This window comes from Platalea leucorodia (assembly GCF_965183815.1).
Source record: "Platalea leucorodia genome assembly, chromosome: 7".
Taxonomy (NCBI): domain Eukaryota; kingdom Metazoa; phylum Chordata; class Aves; order Pelecaniformes; family Threskiornithidae; genus Platalea; species Platalea leucorodia.
In genome coordinates this window covers 58,317,899-58,338,088 of record NC_138829.1, presented here as the reverse complement: position 1 = coordinate 58,338,088, position 20,190 = coordinate 58,317,899, and the positions used below count along the sequence as shown (strand labels likewise).

At 36.6% G+C, this 20,190-nt stretch overlaps 1 protein-coding gene across 2 annotated transcripts in view; it reads right to left on the bottom strand.

The window, feature by feature from the left end:
• The window catches only part of PLEKHA7 (pleckstrin homology domain containing A7), a gene marked incomplete at both ends in the record, with an annotated part of 166,457 nt that overhangs the window by 4,518 nt on the left and 141,749 nt on the right, over positions 1-20,190 (bottom strand). For both annotated transcript variants that reach the window (XM_082316621.1, XM_082316620.1), the window contains 13 exons: positions 362-504; positions 1,351-1,484; positions 4,045-4,197; positions 7,314-7,514; positions 7,915-7,994; positions 8,840-8,957; positions 9,192-9,380; positions 9,813-10,051; positions 11,133-11,241; positions 14,699-14,800; positions 17,595-17,744; positions 19,018-19,098; positions 19,268-19,336. In XM_082316621.1, the coding sequence (XP_082172747.1) occupies positions 362-504; positions 1,351-1,484; positions 4,045-4,197; positions 7,314-7,514; positions 7,915-7,994; positions 8,840-8,957; positions 9,192-9,380; positions 9,813-10,051; positions 11,133-11,241; positions 14,699-14,800; positions 17,595-17,744; positions 19,018-19,098; positions 19,268-19,336 (1,768 nt within the window). The remainder of the gene's footprint in view (positions 1-361; positions 505-1,350; positions 1,485-4,044; positions 4,198-7,313; positions 7,515-7,914; positions 7,995-8,839; positions 8,958-9,191; positions 9,381-9,812; positions 10,052-11,132; positions 11,242-14,698; positions 14,801-17,594; positions 17,745-19,017; positions 19,099-19,267; positions 19,337-20,190) is intronic.

Below are 20,190 nucleotides of genomic sequence, written 5' to 3'. Positions count from 1 at the left end.
CATGCACAGCTGTCTTGCTCTGACCTCTAATCTTTCTTGGTCACCAGACAGAAACATGCAAATACCCATTTTACAATGTCTTTTTCAGCCTGTTGTCATACAGCTCAAGCTGCAAATGATGGCACTCTAATCTCAATCACCAGACCAGGAATCTTTCTGTTAAAAAAAAATTAAAACCTTTAAATTTTCAAATTTAAATTTTAAATCTTTAGTCTCTCTAAATTTGTTATCTACACACACTTTTCACTATGTTGAATACAAATGACTAAAACTCTCTTATGCCAGGAGTTCAGCAACAACCCCACACAACTTCAGAAACCGGTAAGAAATAGCTGTTATTTTGTAAATAACTAAGTATTACCTGCTACCTCCTTGCTCCTCTGAGAGGCTTCAGAAGCCAAAGCGTATGATATGGTAATGATGCGCTCCTGCTCTTGCAGCTGTGAATCTAAATCAACTGAGTTGTGCTTGTCCTGGGCAACAGTAGGCTGTAGATTGTGCATACTAGTGGGAAAGTGGAAAACAACATTAACATGTACAAACATAAAGAAGAATCAACCATGCAGATGAGAACAAGCTTGAATTCATACAGCAGTTTTCAGATCTCATCTATCAAGCTCTGTATTTTATTGAAGTTCTTTCAAGTAGTGTTAGATATTGTATGTAAATGACTACAGCATAGAAACGATGCAGCCATTACACATTCAGTCACAATTTCTGCGTTGCATTAAGTACATCTGAAAGTTCTTTGTTGTAAATACGCTGTTTACATGGAAGCCCTACCAAAAATGTTATCTATTTGAAGCTGTTAGTAAAATTTCTTGTTAGTGCCCAGAGGAAAACATATAACCTGGTGGTCCTCAGGCACAGCCTCTTTAATTGTCTTCCAAAGAGACAGCAGATACTCGAGGTAATCAAATTCTTGAAACGGAATGTTTCAGCTGACTCTACATTAGCTCTAAGTAGCCCGAAGTGTTCTTTCAGAACTCCAGCTCTCTGGAGACAACAGAAACTTGCTCTCACGCTGACTTTTCTTCTGCTGTTGACCAGATCTGTGCCCTTCCTTCCTCCTCAGTCTCACCTACAAGTTGCTTGGCAAGAACTCACTACTATTTTAGGATGCTCTGAACAAGAAAATGGACATACACAAAATTTGTCATTATCTCTTCTACTTTTTACTTTCTACTATCTTTTTCTACTAGCTTTAAGTATACTACACAAATTCTGTGTGCATTTTCTAAATGCCACAAGTTACATTTTGATAATTCAACAGGAATTAGACTGTTGTATGAAGTTAGTTCCCAAGGTTTAACACCAGCACCTATGTAAGATTTGAAAAAAAACCCTGACCTTGATTTAGTAAGAATATTCTTTATCTTTTCTGCTTTACGCAGCCTTGCTGCCAGTTCTTCTGTAGAAAGAGGCTCTTCTGGCTCCAGTTCAACATAGCGTTCTGGAATTGCAACCTTCTCAGGTTTTGACAACTGTGGAAAGAAAGAAAGCATCAAGTTTTTAATAACAAAGACTGAAAAAAATTTGAGATAAATTCTCCTCAACGGAAGAACACAAGGAAAAGAATAAAGCATGGGGTTTCACAGTCAATACATGTACCTGATGCTAAACACTCCCTCTGGATATGAGCTGATGCGCTTTTAACAGTGTCTTTTCCCTCTGATTCATTTTACTTTAGAAGACAGATCGAAAAAATATTAAAGGGGATTACAAAATAAATCAGAATCAACAGGGAACCTTTCTTCAGCTCAGGCTTAGAGCCCAAAGTAGGACACCGCCTAAAGCTGTTACAGTAGAAAGAAGCAACCACTACAAGACTGACTAGACAACCTGAGATTTTAATGTCATGATACGTATGTCATGCCAGCGAGGACTTCCTACAACTGAAAGGAAATATCACCTAAAGTTTTAATCTAGGGTATCCTTCTTTTGAGACTGCATAATCTTCTTCTATGAGCAGTGGAGAAGGGAAAAAAAAAAAAAAAAAAAAGAAAAACAGCAGTTTGTAATCATCTTAGGAAATTCTTGGACTATGAAATCTGAAATCCTAGGTGTTCAGAAGTTGTTTAGGGAACTGACCCAGAAATACACTAACATTGTGCAACTGTAACAACACGTTGCATACACATAATTCTGTAGATTGAAAATTTTAATATGATTGCACAAAAGCTAGCAACAGTTTTTGTTACGATCAGTTTCTTTGTGTAAAATTTTTGCTTCACATAAAAGATCTAAGTCACCCAATGAAAATTCAGTTTACAAATGGAGTTCGAAAAGCAATGCTTATTATACAGAACAGACTGCTTTTGAAAAGCACAAATAGAGGATGTGTGAATAAATAAAAATAAATAAAGGGGAACTATTTTTTCTTCTCTTCTTTGGATTCTTGTTAAAACACTCATGAGGCGATGAGTTTTCAAAATTCAAAGTTTTAAATAAAAATAATCCTAAATTTTTGACTGCTGAACTTAGTCCACACTAACTCAATAGCATCAGTAAAGGGGCCTGACCTAACCCCCAAGTGATTAGGCTCAGTAATTCGCAGGCAATCAGAGGCCCAAAGCATACAATACAGTCATTGGCACTCATAACCACATTAAAATCACAACCTCAAATTTTCATACCTCCTTCTCAGTAAACCCAAGGCCAATGCCTCCTGAAAAATCCTCATTTTCCACTACACTTCCTTACCTTCAAATCCAATTCCTCTCTGGAGCTCTGTAGCTATATATGTACATTCTTTTTTTTAATAAATCTAAGTATCTATGTCCATACTATAATTAACCTAGGTCAGTTCATCCTGCCACTTCCAGAACAATAAACTCAGTTATCATGTGAACAGCACGGCCGTATTGGCCTTAAAGACACAACTGAGTACATTTCCTTATGAGGCACAGAAGTACCTCAGGTACTGAACTGCCTGCCAGGTGAAGAGGGTGGCTACATGAAATGGAAAAGGACAGCCTGGGTAACCTGAGAAAGAAGCCTTACATTCAGAGCTTCAGACCTACTTCAGTTACTCTGAAGTAGGACAGAAATGCCTATAAGCAAACATGTTTCCTATCCTAGGCTTAAGGCACTAATTTGGATATGCAAAGTGATTCATGTAGCCCTGGAGGCCTTCTGGAAAAAGTTTTAATAGCAGAGTGCAACAAGGAAAGGCAATACAATGGAAGTGTTTTTTCTTTTTCTGAAGTTCACAGGAGCATTGAATTTTCTGTAGAAAATATACAAAGATTAATTGAAAGATACATTCATTCATAGAGATCAACAGGTAAGGGCTTACAGACTCAACCTCTTACAAATATCTCTGTACAGAAAATGATACATTGCCAACAGCTTTCAGAAGAGTAGAGGTGCTTACCAGTCTAGTCATCATTAATAATTGTATGGCTTTTCCATCTACCATGGCGTTTTACACAATGCATAGTACCTACTGAAATCTTTCCACTTGCTGTATTCTTTCTTTTCCACCAGATGGCTCAATCGCATTTCAAACAAATACTTTACTTGGTTACCAAAGCTGAAAAAAAAAACTAGTGCCCAGAACACCAAGTCATTTGAAAAGCCAACAGAAAGGTGTTTTCTGTTCTGACCAGGATAAAGCAGTGCTCCCTCTTCTCTAACATGTTTTGCCAGTCAAAATGAAGAGTAAGGCAGCTCTGGGGAGCTAACTTTTACTTCATTGTTGTTTCTTATTTTCAAATACTCTTGATGTTGTCTTCTCATCTTTTTTTCCAATTTATATAACATTGCCTAACTTAATCACTTTCTCCTCTATAAAGCCTGAAACGTATATTTCAAACAGTAGAGCCAACCTTTCCATTTCTTCTCTCCACTAAAACACAATATGAACACAAACCTTACAGAGATTCTAAGTGCCAGGCCATAAATTTTCAATACCCAAAAGACTCGCTTTAGTTCAAACTTCCAGCTAACTTTTGAAAGAAAAGATGAGAATTCACTACCTAAAACTTAGAAAGGTTAATATTGTGGGGCACAGAATAGGAGGCAAAAAATTATGAGTGTTACCTCTCTGCTGATATCTAAATCATAGTCTTGAGGCTCCAGGTCTGTCTCTGTCACTGCTACTGGCTGAACTTTTAGCCATTCATTTTCATCCTTGTCTTCTCCACGAATTGCCCTCTCAAGTAACTGCAAATCAAATTCTTGCTCTCGTTTCCACTGGTAATAGATACAAAACAATTAACAGCATTCAACCATACTGCCAAATTCATCATTTAGCAATGTACATTACTACTGCTGCAAATGCTCTATTGCTGAAAGAATCCACAGAGCAAACCCCTTAACTGACAAGAAAAAGAAAATGCAACCATGTTTCTTGCAACATATGGCTGGGAGATGTGATCTCCAGCTGTGCTGCACGGATTTTGGAGTATTGTTTAATTTTACAGGTAATGTTCAGCAGTATCAAATTCTAACAAATGTATTAATCACAATTTCACATATGCTGATTAACACGGAACTAGCTACACACAAACGTCTTTGGGAGCACAGGTATCAATACAAGTGAGTCTATGGTCTGACAGCCTAGTCCTAGGCATTCTAACCAGGCAGTGCTGCCTGATTTTGAATCACTACACAGAAAGGGTATTTGTATTGAGGGTTGAGAATTGCAACTTGAAAATTTTCTGTACCTTTCTAGAATAATACCTAGTGATTAAAGCTGATAATATTTTACATACTAGCATTAACTTGTCTTGAATTCAAAAATAATAATTTCGTAACGTCTAAGCTCTTATGTCTTTACTAAAGTAAAGTAAAAATCTTTCACATTCTGTCTTTACAAGGTAAATATTTAGTAACAATAAATAATAAATTCAGAACCTACTTAAATTAAGCAGCACAATCTTAAGAGTTTCCAAATCATTGCATAGTAGCTCCTTCGCAGCTACACACAATACAGCTGCATATAAACTCACGCTTAAGAACACTACCAATGCTTTTTTTTTTTTTTTTTTTTTCCAAAAATTAAGTTCAGTTGCAGCATCATTCCATCCAGCAGATCTCAGTAACTTTACTATACAGAACTGAAACACGATATTAAAAGCAGTGGGAAAGAGAAGGGACAAAAAGAACAAAACCAAAAAAATTATCTCCTCAAGCATTTGAGGGTACCGATAGGAGAACGTGCTATTGTATGTTTCTTACAAGCATCCCTAGTATTTCTGTTACAAATCTTTGGCTTGTTTTGGTTGAAGTATGAACTTCATATTAAGTCCTTAGACTTCATTATGCTACTTGTGTTAATAAATCTAATTGAAACCTATTCATGCACAAGCTCTCAATGTTCACTCAGAAGATACACATCTTCCATGTATATTAAAAAAGTTAAATAGTTAAAAGGCAATTATATCTCAAAAATTAAGATGTTTCTTTAGAGAATTCAAAAAGAGAAAGAAAATGTTTTCTCATACGAGTACTCCAAACTCATTCTTCTACTCATATTCGAACCAGGCCTGATTGACATAGTATAATTTTAAATACACAGTATCATTTTCAAGTTATTATATATATGTAAGAAAAACATCAAACCATTATTACGAAGCAGTATTTTTATTGGCTTTGATGTTGCGACTTTTACATTAAAAAGGCATTGTATATAACAAATGAATTCATGTACTGTGATCAATACTTAAAATGCCATACTACACTTGAGAGCTGACCGATTAAAAATTAGAGTTACATATACAATGTATGTTTAAAGCAAATGTTACATACTGAGCAGCACTTCAATTATACATTTAACTGTTTGCCATTTTGGCTGCTAAATAATTGTAATGCTGTAAGTAACTGTGCTATTAAACATGCTTTTTGCGTATCGAAGCCCTATAGGTACAAGAGATGACCTCTACAAAACATTGCTAGGGCTGAAAGATTCTATTTTAATTCTTTACAGCAAGAAAAAGACCAAGATGGCACCCAAATTTATAGATAAAGTGTTTGCCACAAATGTTAATAAGGAGTGTTACAAAAATGTTTAAATTCAATTCGTGTATGTTATGTGAATCAGGAAACATCAGAAGCTCAGATTTAGTTCTTCTAATTAAAATATGAAAATAACAGTGATACTATAGTTCTACAGTTCCCAAATATTATGCACTATCTTTAATAAACTTGTGATTGCAAAACAGAAGACAAAATAGATGAATGTCTCCAAATAGTGCACTCGTATTTACTGGGAAAGTAAATACAAGTAACTGGCTGTAAATTAGTGCTACTGAACAGTGGGAATGAAAGGCTGAATATTATAGGGTTTTTTTAATGCTAGCAATTGACACACATGTACTAAATGCAATTAAGCCTGGTAAAAATTGAGTAGTCCAGTTAGAAATTTTAAAATGACTACGAAATTCTGCAAATTAAAAACAAGCAAACAAAAAAAGGGGCATTAGGTATGATGAGTGACAAATCTAAAAGCAAGAGATCTTGTGCAATGAATTAGGTAAAACAAGGTGATCATTCTAAAGCTCTAGTGGACCAAATAAAAAAATAAATTAAAAGACCACAGCATAAGTGCAATTACAGTACAATCTTGGTTTAGCACCAAGTGAGCGAGTGGGTAACTTCACCAATTAGAATTGCTTTGGTTAGTATCCAAAATGTATCATTACAAACTTATCATCTGTACAGCATTTAATCTCAGAACGCAACAAAAATCCTTTTCTTCAGCAGCTTAAATTTGAGCCTTATTAGAATATTCTACATTTTGAGCTTTAAAGAAGAATTTGTATCAATTAAAACACATTAGCTTTTACATAAATTTCTAATCAGCATGATTAGGTTTTAAAACCGATTATCCATTTATCATTTCTTTAAAAGAAAATCCAAACACACACCACCTTGGTCTGATATTACCACTACTATCTTGCAGTCTAATTTATGAATTAAAAAGAAAAATACCCATGGTGAATAAGAACATTCTAAAAGGCCCATTCCATTATGAAGCATTTTTAAAACTGTACAAGCTTCTTACACTTTCTAAATACAATTCCAATAAAAAACAATCATGTCTCTGAAATCACTCCCATATACTCACATCTCCACTCAGCACACTAACCTCTGACCAACTTACCTGCTGCACCGGCTACATATACTGTACCTACTAGTAAAGAAAGATCATCTGTTACTCACACTCTCTGAACTCATTTTATACTGTATAACACTAATTTAATTAGACTAGAAGCATCACACACACACTCAAGTGAAAGTGCTTGCTAGGGAGAAAAAAAATCCAAAGATATTTTTAGTTTAGTCCTTTTAAGGCATATCTAACATACTGAGCCTACGTCTGCAGAAATGGGCCTGATGAAAGACCGAGATGAAACAGACTGCCTTTCTCCTTGGCTAAGAGTTCTCTTGCGTTCACGAACTAATGCCTTCTGATGTCGCTTCATTCTTTCTAGTTGTTCCTCTGCACTCATCTTGCCTCTTTGGTGGTCTCCAGAGTATAAACGTTCCAAGGCACTCTTTGGTCTTTCCTGTAGAAGTCGCAAGGCACACAAAACACATGTTGTAATTAATACTTTATAAGAAGCATACAAAAAATTAACTCTTTCTCCTACATTATTACTAAATTAATATGATTTTGCTCTATTATTTTTGCATTAATCTGCATATTCCAAGTCTATATTTTCTATTAGTACCTCTGATTTTTGGTTCTAAACCTTGTTTTATAAATCTATTACAAATGCAGTAAGTTGTCTGTCCGATTCCTGATTCATTTAAGAAACTGAAAAATCGGAGATTTTATTAGATCACAGATGTTGGGTCCTCTCGCGTGCTACTACAATCCCACTTCCTGCAAAGCAATATATATTCTGGGTTTAACTATTTTGAACAGTTCAGACATTTGCCTTCAGATACTGATTTAAAACTTACCTTGGACCTATCCCTTCGAAGTGTTGCATATGATGAAATGGTAGATGATTGGTGCAATCTGGAAGTTGATCCAGATAAACCTTGATAAGAAAAAAGAGAATGCTTTAAAACCAAATGACAGACAAAAGGAAGACAAGCATCAGCTATTTTTTTAAATTATCATGCTTTTTCTATCACATTCTGGTTACTATTTTAGCTCACATTTCACATTTTGCAGTTCAGAAGACCACGAGAGGCATGAAATTTCATTTCAGCCAAAAGTAATGTGTCTCAGGTCACTATTGATAAAAAATATTTACGATAATTTAGAAGCTTTTATTAAATGAGGTATGGGGTGAACTCAGCTGTACAACAGTAGATAAGCTGTACAAATAATCACATCTATGAAGAAAAATCAAACCTTAACATTCACTGTTAGAAAGGAAAGAAATAAGAGAAGAATGGCTAAGAAATTAATTGCTCTTCCCCAAATATCCTCTCTATCCTCATTTGTGAAACAGTTACAGGACCGTAGCACAGTGGGGATGGAGTGTCAAGTCACATATAGTGTCTGGGGGCATTATATTCCTATTCGTTATCGCTTTCATTTCAATGGCAATAAAAGTGTTTAAAAAATACTTGAGTTTGTAAAAGATCACACAGAAATTATGAGGAATAACTCTGAATATAGGAGACATTCTAACAGCTAATTTCATGTTTTGCTATGCTTTTTTTTAAGCATTATATACTAAGTTGCTTTGCAAAAGGCTGGTTGTCTGTAACAGCACCATTAAAATGCACAAAATCTCTAGACTTTCACAGCATCATATAGTTAATCTAAAAATAATGATCTGATGATAAAGACCATCTCCAGAAAATCCTAGGAGCGAAAAGCTCCTATACAGACGGTACTGTTAAAAATCAACTACATAAATTCCTGGCTTACCACGGGTAGGTAATGTCTGGTATCCACTGTCAGAGCTTATTAAACCACTGGAAGGTTGGCTGAGGTCACCACCTATTGTTGCTAGTTCTGGTTCGCTCATATATGAACGCAGTTCCACCTATATGGAAAAGTACTCATCAGCTCAAATGAAATCACAGACAGCAAGTCTTAATAATCTTAAATCCTAAAGCTTCGTTTCTGGATTACTAAATCTCTCCCTGCCATTACTGTATGGCATAGATCTCTCCCTGCCATTACGTCTCTCTCCTTATCACAAGACATACAGACAGTATCTTTTATTATAGGTTCACATATCTTTAAAGTGCAGGTATATCGGTGTATGAGTGCTCACCCTATAATCTCCATTAACATACTGTCCGAGTTCTCTGTCTCTCTTTCTTTCATCTGACTGACGTTTCAGGCCCCGCACTGATGTGTGTCTGATGACAGTGGCTTCTCTCGGGAGAGGTGGAACAGCTGGTGGCTGATCATCAGGACTGTACAACTGAGGGAGAGGCGGTCTGGGCGGTGCTTCATCTTCCTGGTAACAGGAAAGCACAGGTATTTGGCAAACAGTCTGAAAACAGTCCGGCATAAACTGACTGAAAGTTCATTACATTATATGAGTTATTTGTGACTGCTTTAGCATGCTCTCCTCTGTCCACAGCAGGACCTTGAGGCTTTAAAAACCGAAGACCCAAGAAAGCAAACAAATAATCAACAACAAAGCATTCCCAAGGAAGGCTCTGCATTGGTATGTTCTAAACCAGTATATAGCTACTGTACATAAAGCTCCAGGTTACACACATATATTCTCCTGTAACTGCTATTGCTCAGTTTCAGTACAAACACCTTAAGCGTCTCCCTGTTGTGCCTCCACACTGTGTGCACTTTGTAACCACGAAACTTTCACCGTTTCTGCCAGAAGTAAATGGGAACATTGGTGAATGAATCTCATAAGAGCAGTACTTACAACCTTTGGCTTTAGCTTAATTGGTGACTGAAGAGGCGGCTCAATTTTTTTCAGCTGCTGTGCTTGATGCTGCATTCTAGCCTGGAAATAAGGCTGTGGATACAGCCTAACCTCCAGAGAGGACTTAACCGGACTGGCTGGAGGGCTTTGCGGGACTGAAAGTTTGCTCTCTGCAGTTGCAAGGGAAGCTGGTAAGGAAGGCACTGAAGACTGAGAAAATGAAGGCACTATTTTTCTCTCTAGGGGAGAAATATGTAAATGTGTTAGGTGTTGTTTCTTATCAATAATGTTCATAAGAATAGCAATTAACATCCTTAGACTTCATAAAACAGCCCTAATACTCTGCACATTGCTTTGAACACAAATGGGGGGTTTTTTGGACATAAAAATGTTTGATTGTTACATTATAGCAGGGGTGGAAAACATTTTCTTGATCAGGCTCAAGCAAGCCTTTCAGGCCAAAAATAAAAACACACACTTCAATGTCATACACTAAAATTCCTTGGCGAGGGCAGTGGGAGGGAGGGAAGAAAAGCCCGAGAGTCATACGAAATCAGTTCACATCGGCTGTATCTGGCCCCGTGCCACAGTTTCCTTAAGATGCCGATAGATCTAGACAAGGCTAAGCACTCATAGCCATACCTTAAATAAAGTAGGATCTCACCACCCCAGAACTATTTTATCTCTGTATGTAAAAGGTAAGCGAAGATACTTTAAATATAAAGTGAATTTACAGTACGTGTTAACAGTCTCTTGCTATCCCAATGCCTTAGGTCTTTTCTTTGAAACATAATAAAGCAATTGAAATGCAGACCACACACACTTTCCCTTCCTCTTTTCCATAGCTGATGTTGTTGCTCTGCCCACTCGACACCTGCCTGAAGAGGGAAGGGGAAGGCAACTGCAGCAAGGGCAGTTGGGCAGCACCCAAGGCGGGGGGTGAGGAGGGGGAAGGAGAGACAAACACAGATTGGAGCTCCTGGACAGAACGCAGAATAGCTATTAGACTGGTATGACCCTGGCACGTGACGGAAACTCCTTCTGCAACTTTAAGAACTTAGCCCATTATTATTATTGTTCCCTTTTTTATGGCTTGTTACATTTTAGCGCCATTGGTGTGCGGTAACAAACAACAAAAAACCTTTTTGCCACCTAACTAAAGAAACACCAAGTTAATGTGCTCAATCAACAGAGTTTTTTGATGCAACCAATGGCAGAATTAACTGGATTTTCTGCAGTAGAACAAGCTTTTAGACTATTGTACAGACCCAGAGATTCAGCTGCATTTGTATATTTTTTGTGTTTTAATTATGTTCTTACCTGGATTCTTGATAGAGTCTACTATGGTTTTGTAGTTTGTTTTATTTGCACTCAAGCCAGCTATAACATCTTCAATTCTCCACAAGTCTTTTTGTATTTGTGTTTTCTCCTGACGTTCGTAGAAAAAAAAAGAAAAAAAAAAATCAATTATATCTCATTTTTAATTTATTATGGGCTTATCCTTCTTTTGATACCAAAACCAAACTAATGTTTCAGGACTTACATGAAAACTTAGGAGTCTAGAAATGAGTTAAGTAATTATTTTAAAATTAAAAAAAAAACCCACCAACACAAACCAATATATCTTGCCCATAAAATTTATTAGAGCATTTTCTGAGTCTTGGAAGACTTCCTGTAGAAGACTGGGCAAAACAGACACCTCTATATTTTTCTCTACAATATTATTCAGGCTACAAAAACCTAGTTTAATGTTCTACATGAAATGAGCTTACAGAACCTTTTCATTTGAACTTTGTTCTTAAATCCTATACTAACACACTTAAGACTGCTAAGGCAGCCTTACAGAAATCATCTTAATACACATTAGGGGAAATGTCCAATATTAAAAAAGCAAAAAATTAGTATAGCCTCCCTGAATACTGCTGTGAACTTCCTAATGGTTTTTAATGGATGAAATATAAAACCAAAACTAACTCAGAAGGGCTGACAAATTTAATTTCTGCTTATATTCGGGTCGTTAGGCCTACTGGACATGATGTATTATAGGTTGAAACAATATACTGCTGCTGTTCCAGGATTTGGTCTCATCTTGCATCCTATTCGCTTTACCGAGGCTTTCCAGGAGGAAAGAAAGGGCAACTTTGTCTACAGTCTGGACTCCGCCTTTGACTGCATCTTGTGGCCAGAGGCCTTGGCTACTGAAGCCACCCACTTCAGTCAGATGTTCACTGCAGTCATCATAAATAGCTATTCTCACCTACTTAATCAAAGCCTAGTAATTCTGCCTTCAAAAATTGGCATTAAGAATAAACTTAATAATATTGTTTTCCTCTTGGTCTTACTAAAGAAAGAAGGCGGCAGTGAAACACTGTGGTTAAGAATTGCTTGGAAACTGCTCAAGAACTCTAGAATCCATCACTTGCCATGAGCTGCAAAATAACCACTAATTAATCCTATAAGCCTGAAAGAGAAAAACTTCAGTAAAAGCTCTTACGCCTCATAGAGCTAAGGAAGGCATATAAATTGCTTTCCACTTTCTGTCTTAGATCAGAAAATACGTTCAGCCAGGTTATAGATCAGCAAACAGGGTGCCAAGAACACAAACATTTAAATGATGGAGAACGTTATTTGTCTGTAGTAAACTCACTCGATAGATGGGACGTATCTTCAAAGATTGTCAGGATACAAACTATAAATTTGCACGTTTCATTTCATTTTTCTGAGATTAATCATACTGCAAGGAACCAAATGATGGATTTACAATAACCAAGCCTCGGAACTGGTTAAAAAAAACCCCTACATATACAAAAATCCTGCTTCTGAAACCACTCAGAGAATGTTCGATCGGTAATGTATAAAAGCCAGGAGATCTTTTAATATTATTTCTTCCCATTACTTAAATATTGATGTGAAGAGAATATTTTACATCAAAAAAGGACTAGATCTAAAAGATAAACAGATGAATTTATTTTTAAATTATGAAAGCCAAGACTGCTGTTCACGAAAGGGTATAAATATACTTTATGGGCAAGCATGAAAAGATAACTCGGAGAGATAAATCAATTTCTCTAACTTCCTTCACACAGAAACATAATTTAGAATGATTTATAAAACCAGAGGAGAAACACTTACTAACCAAAAAGTTATCACTGATGAAATACCACAGCTCAGTTAATGTCAGCGTGCCCAGATCCCCCCAACCCTTAAGCAAAAGACAATGAAGCTACACACTTAAAAGCAAGATTTACTCTGACCAAGCTGCTTGAAACATTTAGTTTTTAACCTCTCAATTAATGCTATACAGAAACAACATTAGCTGTTTCCTACAGCAACTTGAGCCTGCAAATTTACTGAATTTTTAATAATATTTCATGAAGACTGCATTTTTTCAAATACAGTGTGTATTAATGTAGTGCTATTGGAAAATACTCAATAAGCAGTCTTGAGTCTACATACCCTTGGGCAGAGATCAAAAAAACTCTAACTATTATGGGTACTTGAACTGAGGCTTCTTTGAAGGAATATAGTTTTAAGGTCATTCAGTACTTTCACACAAAACGCATAACGTGTGTGTGTTTGTGTGTGTGCACGCATGTGTATTTTTTTTATAATTATGCATGTATGTGATATGAGATGATAATAAAACTGAGTTAACATTTTTTTCTGTGCAAACCACATTCCCTCCTATATGTATTCCTAAATCACATGCCACACATCCAGCATTTTAAGCATGCTCAATGCACAACTGGAAATTGTTTGTTAAAGTACTTTAACAAAGTATATTTTGTTTAAAACTGTAATTTCCTTTTGTTAAACAAAATAACTTCATACAGGGTAGATTTGATTCTAAAACACCCCTGGGATTTTTTGGAGGGATGTCTTCTACAGCTGAGCTCAATTACATAATATTCCGGCTCTAGCAACTGAATCACTCTGCCACTCCCCAAAATTAAAAGTAAATCAAAATCGACTTTGAAGATTGATGCAATCTAAAAAAGTTTTACAACTCTTGCTTTGATACAAAATGTTTATCCATTAATAGTGAAAATAAATAGACTTCAATTCATATCTGCTCAGATATTCGTTGCAAATAAATAAATCTAAAAATTTAACTAGTGAGCTCTTTTGGTCCAGGGTATTTGGAGAAGTAGGCTAAGATTTGAGCAAAATGTATACATTAGCTTTGTTCCTTGTGTTTTGTCTTTTAAATAAAACTGTTGTGCTTAAACACAGAAAAAATAATCTGGACTGTATTTCTTGCTCTAAGAATAAAATCACCAGTTGTAAGCAGGTATGTAGAAATAATCTGGTATGCCACATCCAGTTCAGCAAACAGAACAGCTTAGCTTCAAACAAAGCTTCTTTGTAAGATTCAAAACTGAATAATTGATTTAAAACCAAGATGCCTTTCAATTACCAATGGCTGTTAAACACTTATTCCACTTCACAAAACAATCTGCAGAGATAAATCTTCCATAAATAGCGGAACATGACAAAGAACAAGTAATGACAGTAACAAGCTAGTGACTGATGTTCTTAAAAATGGATAAAGAAGCCAACAATGTCAGATCAAATAAATGGAAGACTAAGAAGTCCTGCATAGTCTTATAAATTAAATACGTTATCAATGTCAAGATGTCAGCATGTAATAAAACCATAATAAAATAATGACAAATTTGCATAGACAACTTATGAGAAACTATTACACATGCTGCAAGATAGCTAGTTACTGCACAGCTATGCCGTTACAATGCCTGAACTTTGTAAACTAAGCTACATGACAGCTGAATACAGTGCAAAAATTGTGGAGAATTTCTTACGAGATGATAGCTTTCAAGTTCAGACAAAATCATCTCATAAGTAAACCAGTCTGGAAATGGACTCACCTGAGATACCAATGAACTATTCATCTGTTCCTGTAAGGCTTTTTTCAGCTGGCTCACATCCTTTTCTAATTTCAGATATTCATTCCAGGCATTTTCCATTTCCTATTAACAGAGAGAATACTCTTAATACAGTGTTATGATAAACTTCGAAATCACTCTATCCATTCTCTAACTGAGCACCAAAGTGTTTTTAAGATGGTGGTGTTCCATTATAAAAAGAAGCAAAAAATCCATTTTGTAGTCTACATTTTCGCTTAGAGTTAATGATAAACTTCAAAATGCTTTATAGCTTGCAAGATCAAGTCAAGAATCCCTTGTTAAAAAATTCTGGCCAGCTTCCTCACACAAAACCATTTCTTAAGCATAGAACCAGCATTTAATAGAATGTGAACTATGACTAATACGCTATGAAGGAATCAAATCTATTCCAGTTCCATTTCCTTTTACCTTACCTATTTAAAACAACTTTTTAATTAAAATCCAGTCACCTAAACCAGAACTCATGTTCTGAAACACAAAGAAGGTCATTCTTTAAAAGTTCCACAGACTGTGTTGTAATGTCATTAGAAGTGACTAAACAAGCAGACACCTGGAAAATAAGGCTATTTAATCACCCTTACTTTACTTAGATTATTTCCAGCATCCATGGCACTACAGTCTGCCTTCTGACCCAGAACTGAGAAAAATCAAATGTCTGGAGCATTTTTATGTGAGGAATGATGAAGAAGGCTTTTTCTCTGAAGTCTAGAGAAGAGATCACTTGGGAGTTGAGGGGAAGAAATAACGGAAGTCTATGAAACCATGAGTGGCATGGAGAGAGCGGTAACAATTGACCGTTCCCCATCCTTTCTTATACAAGAACAAGGGTATACCACATGAAACATGCACAAGTCAGGCTCAAACCAAATAAAAGAAAGTGGCTGTCCACGCAGTGGGGAAAAAAAAGATCTAGGCAATACCTTGCCAAATGATGTTTTGGATGCAAAACGCTCACAAAACTTAATAGGAGACTGTACGGGTTCTTGGAAATAAGATCTACTCAGGATTACTAAACAGACAAAAAAAAAAAAAAACCAGCCTCAGGAATTCCCTGAGCAGGAAATAGTTAGAAGCTGGATTGGTTATGACAGGAAATACTACCCACCTCTTGCATCCTTACTCTTCCTTCCCTAAGCATCTGCTTATGCCCACTGCTGAAGCCAGAACCCTTGGCTAGAAGGAGCCTTGGACTGGACCAGTACAGCCATTTTTACAATTACTTGCTATTTATGCCCCTGATGAAATTTTAAATCATAGAATCATAGAATATCCGGAGTTGGAAGGGACCCACAAAGATCATCGAGTCCAACTCCTGTCCCTGCATAGGACAACCCCAAAATTCACACCATAGGTCTGAAGGCATCCAAATGCTTCTTGAATATTGTCAGGCTTGGCGCCGTGACTATCTCCCGAGGGAGCCTGTTCCAGTGCTCCACTACCCTTTGGGTGAAGAACCTTTTCCTAATGATCAGCCTAGACCTCCCCTGGCGTATCTTCCTGCCGTTCCCTCGGGTCCTATCATTGGTCGTCAGGGAGAAGAGATCAGCACCTGCCTCTCCTCCTTCCCTTGTGAGGAAGCTGTAGACCACAATGGGGTCTCCTCTCAGTCTCCTCTTCTCCAGGCTGAACAGACCAAGTGACTTCAGCCGCTCCTCGTACGGCTTCCCCTCTAAACCCTTTACCATCTTTGTGGCTCTCCTCTGGACACTCTCTAGTAGCTTCATATCCTTTTTGTACTGTGGCGCCTCAAACTGCACACAGTGCTCAAGATGAGACTGCACTAGTGCAGAGTAGAGCGGGACAATCACCTCCCTCAACCAGCTAGCAATACAGTGCTTGATGCACCCCAGGACACGGTTGGCCCTCTTGGCTGCCAGGGCACACTGTTGGCTCATGTTCAACTTGCCATCGCCCAGAACCTCCAGATCCCTCTCTGCGGGGCTGCTCTCCAGCCTCTCGTTCCCCAGTCTGCATGTACATCCAGGGTTCCATGTCCCAGGTGCAAAATCCAGCACTTGCCCTTGTTAAACTTCATATGGTCGGTGATTGCCCAGCTCTCTAATTTGTCCAGATCTCTCTGCAGGGCCTCTCTGCCCTCGAGAGTGTCAATGGCTCCTCCCAATTTTGTGTCATCGGTAAACTTTGATAACAAACCTTCAAGTCCTGCATCCAAGTCATTTATGAAGATATTTAAGAGCACTGGCCCCAGGATGGATCCCTGTGGAATGCTGTCTGTGAAAGTCACACATTTTCTACAGGCACAAAACACTGCATATATATATATATATAAATAAATAAATACTGGCATTTTAATGACCAGATCTTACTATAGGAAAGGTGTTCATGCAGTTCTAGAAACAATCTTCTGAAGAGCTGGTCCCATATTCATTAAAAGGCAGGAGTAATATACTGAGTACACAACACCCAGGTTTAATATACTCTCTTTCATGGCCAATTCTTAGAAATTGCATTTCAATTTTATTAAGTCATAATATCAACAGTAAATTTTGACTGAAATATCAACAGACTTTCCCAATTCCTCTTCCTCTGGAAAAATACCATGGAATCATATTTATATTTTCAAAGGACCAGCTGAAAGATTTGCAATATAAACCCCATACATAAATGAAAAAGGTATAAAACAAGGTTTCTGAGCTTTTTTGGGGGGGATGGGAAGGGGACATTAAAAAGGAAAGCTGGAGAGGCTGTTTATATTTTTTTGCTCTGGTTTAGCATCCTGTACCTTAACCGAATCAGTTCAGAACAGGACTTAGCTCCCCTAATTCAACAAACTATACAGTTTTACTCTAGCTGGCATTTTAATTATGGTTTTATTGAAACAATGAAAAACACATACCGTTGAAACTTTGGATATTTCAGCCCGAATCTGTATGAGATCCTCTTGCAAAAGTCTCTGCTGGTAAGAAATTTTTTCTGCATGTCGTGGTTGGTCTTTGTACTGTTCCATCTGCCTGTGTAAAACCTCCAAAACAGACTCCAGCTGATCCTAACAAAGAAGATAGCGGTAAGATTACAACATTTACATGGAATTTTATGGATCTACCTGCGGGGAAAAAAAAGTTGTTTTCCACCTCCCCAGTCTTTCCTGTAAGCCACCGGAGGTTAGGAGTGGCCTCCTGTTGTGGAGACTAAGATGTAAACGAAAAAGTGCAAGAGCCTTAATTAACTATTATAACCAAAACTATCTGGTATTTTCCATTAAATCTTTCCATTGAGTAGCCAGAACTGTGGAAAACACAAAGCAGTGAGAGGGGAATTTTTCTACTTACAGTCTGTACAAAACTGTAATGTACAGTTTCAGAAAAATTCCCACTAAGCAGTATAGAACTGTGACAGCCCTACCATCGCACAGCATTAGATGTTTATTTAAGGATAGGCATTAAAATAGTGTCTAAACCACTAAGTAGGCCCGATTCATTCAGTCAGGAGTAAATAACACTGAATCATTTTTGCACAGTAGCTCTCCCAAAGGATCCATCTGGACAGTACTTTCATTTTAGAATAGATTTTTTTCTCAACCACCTCAATTTATTGACAGCTATAGCTCACAGGCAGTGAAGCAGATAAAGATACATACAGGCAAGGAAAGACAAGGAAAGGCAAACCATTTTGATGTTGTTCACGATTTGAACTCTGACTTGAATGGGCACAGAGGAAAGGAGGTCATTCCAGCTACAAACTCGTCACTGGAGATATTCCAGCCTTTCAGTCACAACCCTCAGAACTAAGTTCACAGTACTATCTATAAACCACCATACGTTTCTGAAATTACTACAAATTTGAATCTCTCTCCCTTCTCTCACTCCTTTTTTTAAAAACCAAAACAAACCACCAACAAAAAACCCCAACAAACCACCACACAAGTTACAGTGAGAGCTCAACGTGGTAGCACGCTGCTACTTATGCAAACAATTTTTGTGCAGGTGAAGAACTGCAAATGAAACATGACTCCGCCTCACACCACATACGTGTTAAGACATAAAGTAAAACTACACAGAACAGTGTTTGTACTCCAATTTATAATAAATGCCAGAAAATTAAATGTATGTGGTTATAAAACATTCATTTTCAAAAACATAAGAAGTGAGTACTCATCCTAACATAAAACCCAATTCTTTTCCTTATATGTTTATACACATGTCCAAAGAAAACTACTATAATGAAAGCAGCATCCAGTTATTTGATTTTTTGTTTGTAATTCCACATTTTAGGATTAGATGACAGTTATTATTTTATAAAACCATTTTTAATCTACTTACTTTATTTTCCTTAAGGGCTCTTATTTTGTCCTCCAAGTCCTGCAGAATTCTGTCCTGCTCACAGAAAATGCTTAGCTTGACCTCAAAATGAAATCATATAAATATATAATGTTAGATTTTAAAAAAACAAGCAGAAAAGTCTCCACTAGCAGTATTTTACTCCAAAGAGCATAACAACGTGAACACGTAACAGTACAGCATAAGTAGCCAAAACAATGCAAGAGGTTCTGAAGTGGTATTTGATACTTACATCAATATCACTTTCTGCAATCTTGACAGGTTTTGTACTTCGTTCTTTTAACGTGTCACGCCCTGTCACCTAAGAGGAATAGGTTTTAAAGATCTGAGAAATTTGTTGCAAACTAAAGCCTGATTATGCTTCAACAATGAAAAGAAAAGTTTTGTTAAATATTCACAGTTATTAATAAAGATTAATAAAATTTTGGATACAAGTCTTTTCAAATATGGCTTTAGTTTTTAAAAAAAATGTTATCAGAAAGGATTACTAGTTATATTAGGCTACTTAATAACTCTTACAGTAGCTTAAAATTCTGTACAAAACAGCATAATCCCACTTGTCTATGGTTACAAAGGTCGTGTTCCTGCAAAACCTAATAGTTTTAACAGTTTGGTTTTAATAGCTTTCTTGAAGCCAAAGGACTTGAATAGTTCCTTTAAATGTGTGGTTGCAAGAATAACAGCATTAATTAATGACTAAAAATACAACTTTTTGGCAACTATTTCATTTTACAAAGGATAGTCTCTTCCATAGTACAGGGTGAATTTTATTAAAAACAGACTGCTATGCAAGTGCTATAGTGGAATTAAATGTAATTAATCTATTTTGACATATTTATAATACAACAAATCTCTCATTCCATAAATCACTCATTTTATATTCAATTTCTGGTGAGAAGATTATCTTCTCACATAATGCAGTTTTTAAATCAGTACAGAAACTATACTATATTATACTTCCAACCTTCACAGCAATCTTAAAATGAAGGCATGTCTATCTCTGTAGAAAGTTGATTACTCCACTGCCTACATGGGACCCATTTTGTGAATAAATGAGGTTAAGAAAATGGCAATATAATACAGCTCATTAATCATACAGTTTTTAGAAGCCTTAAAATCTAATGACTTAATATTACTAGATTAGAACACTTTTAA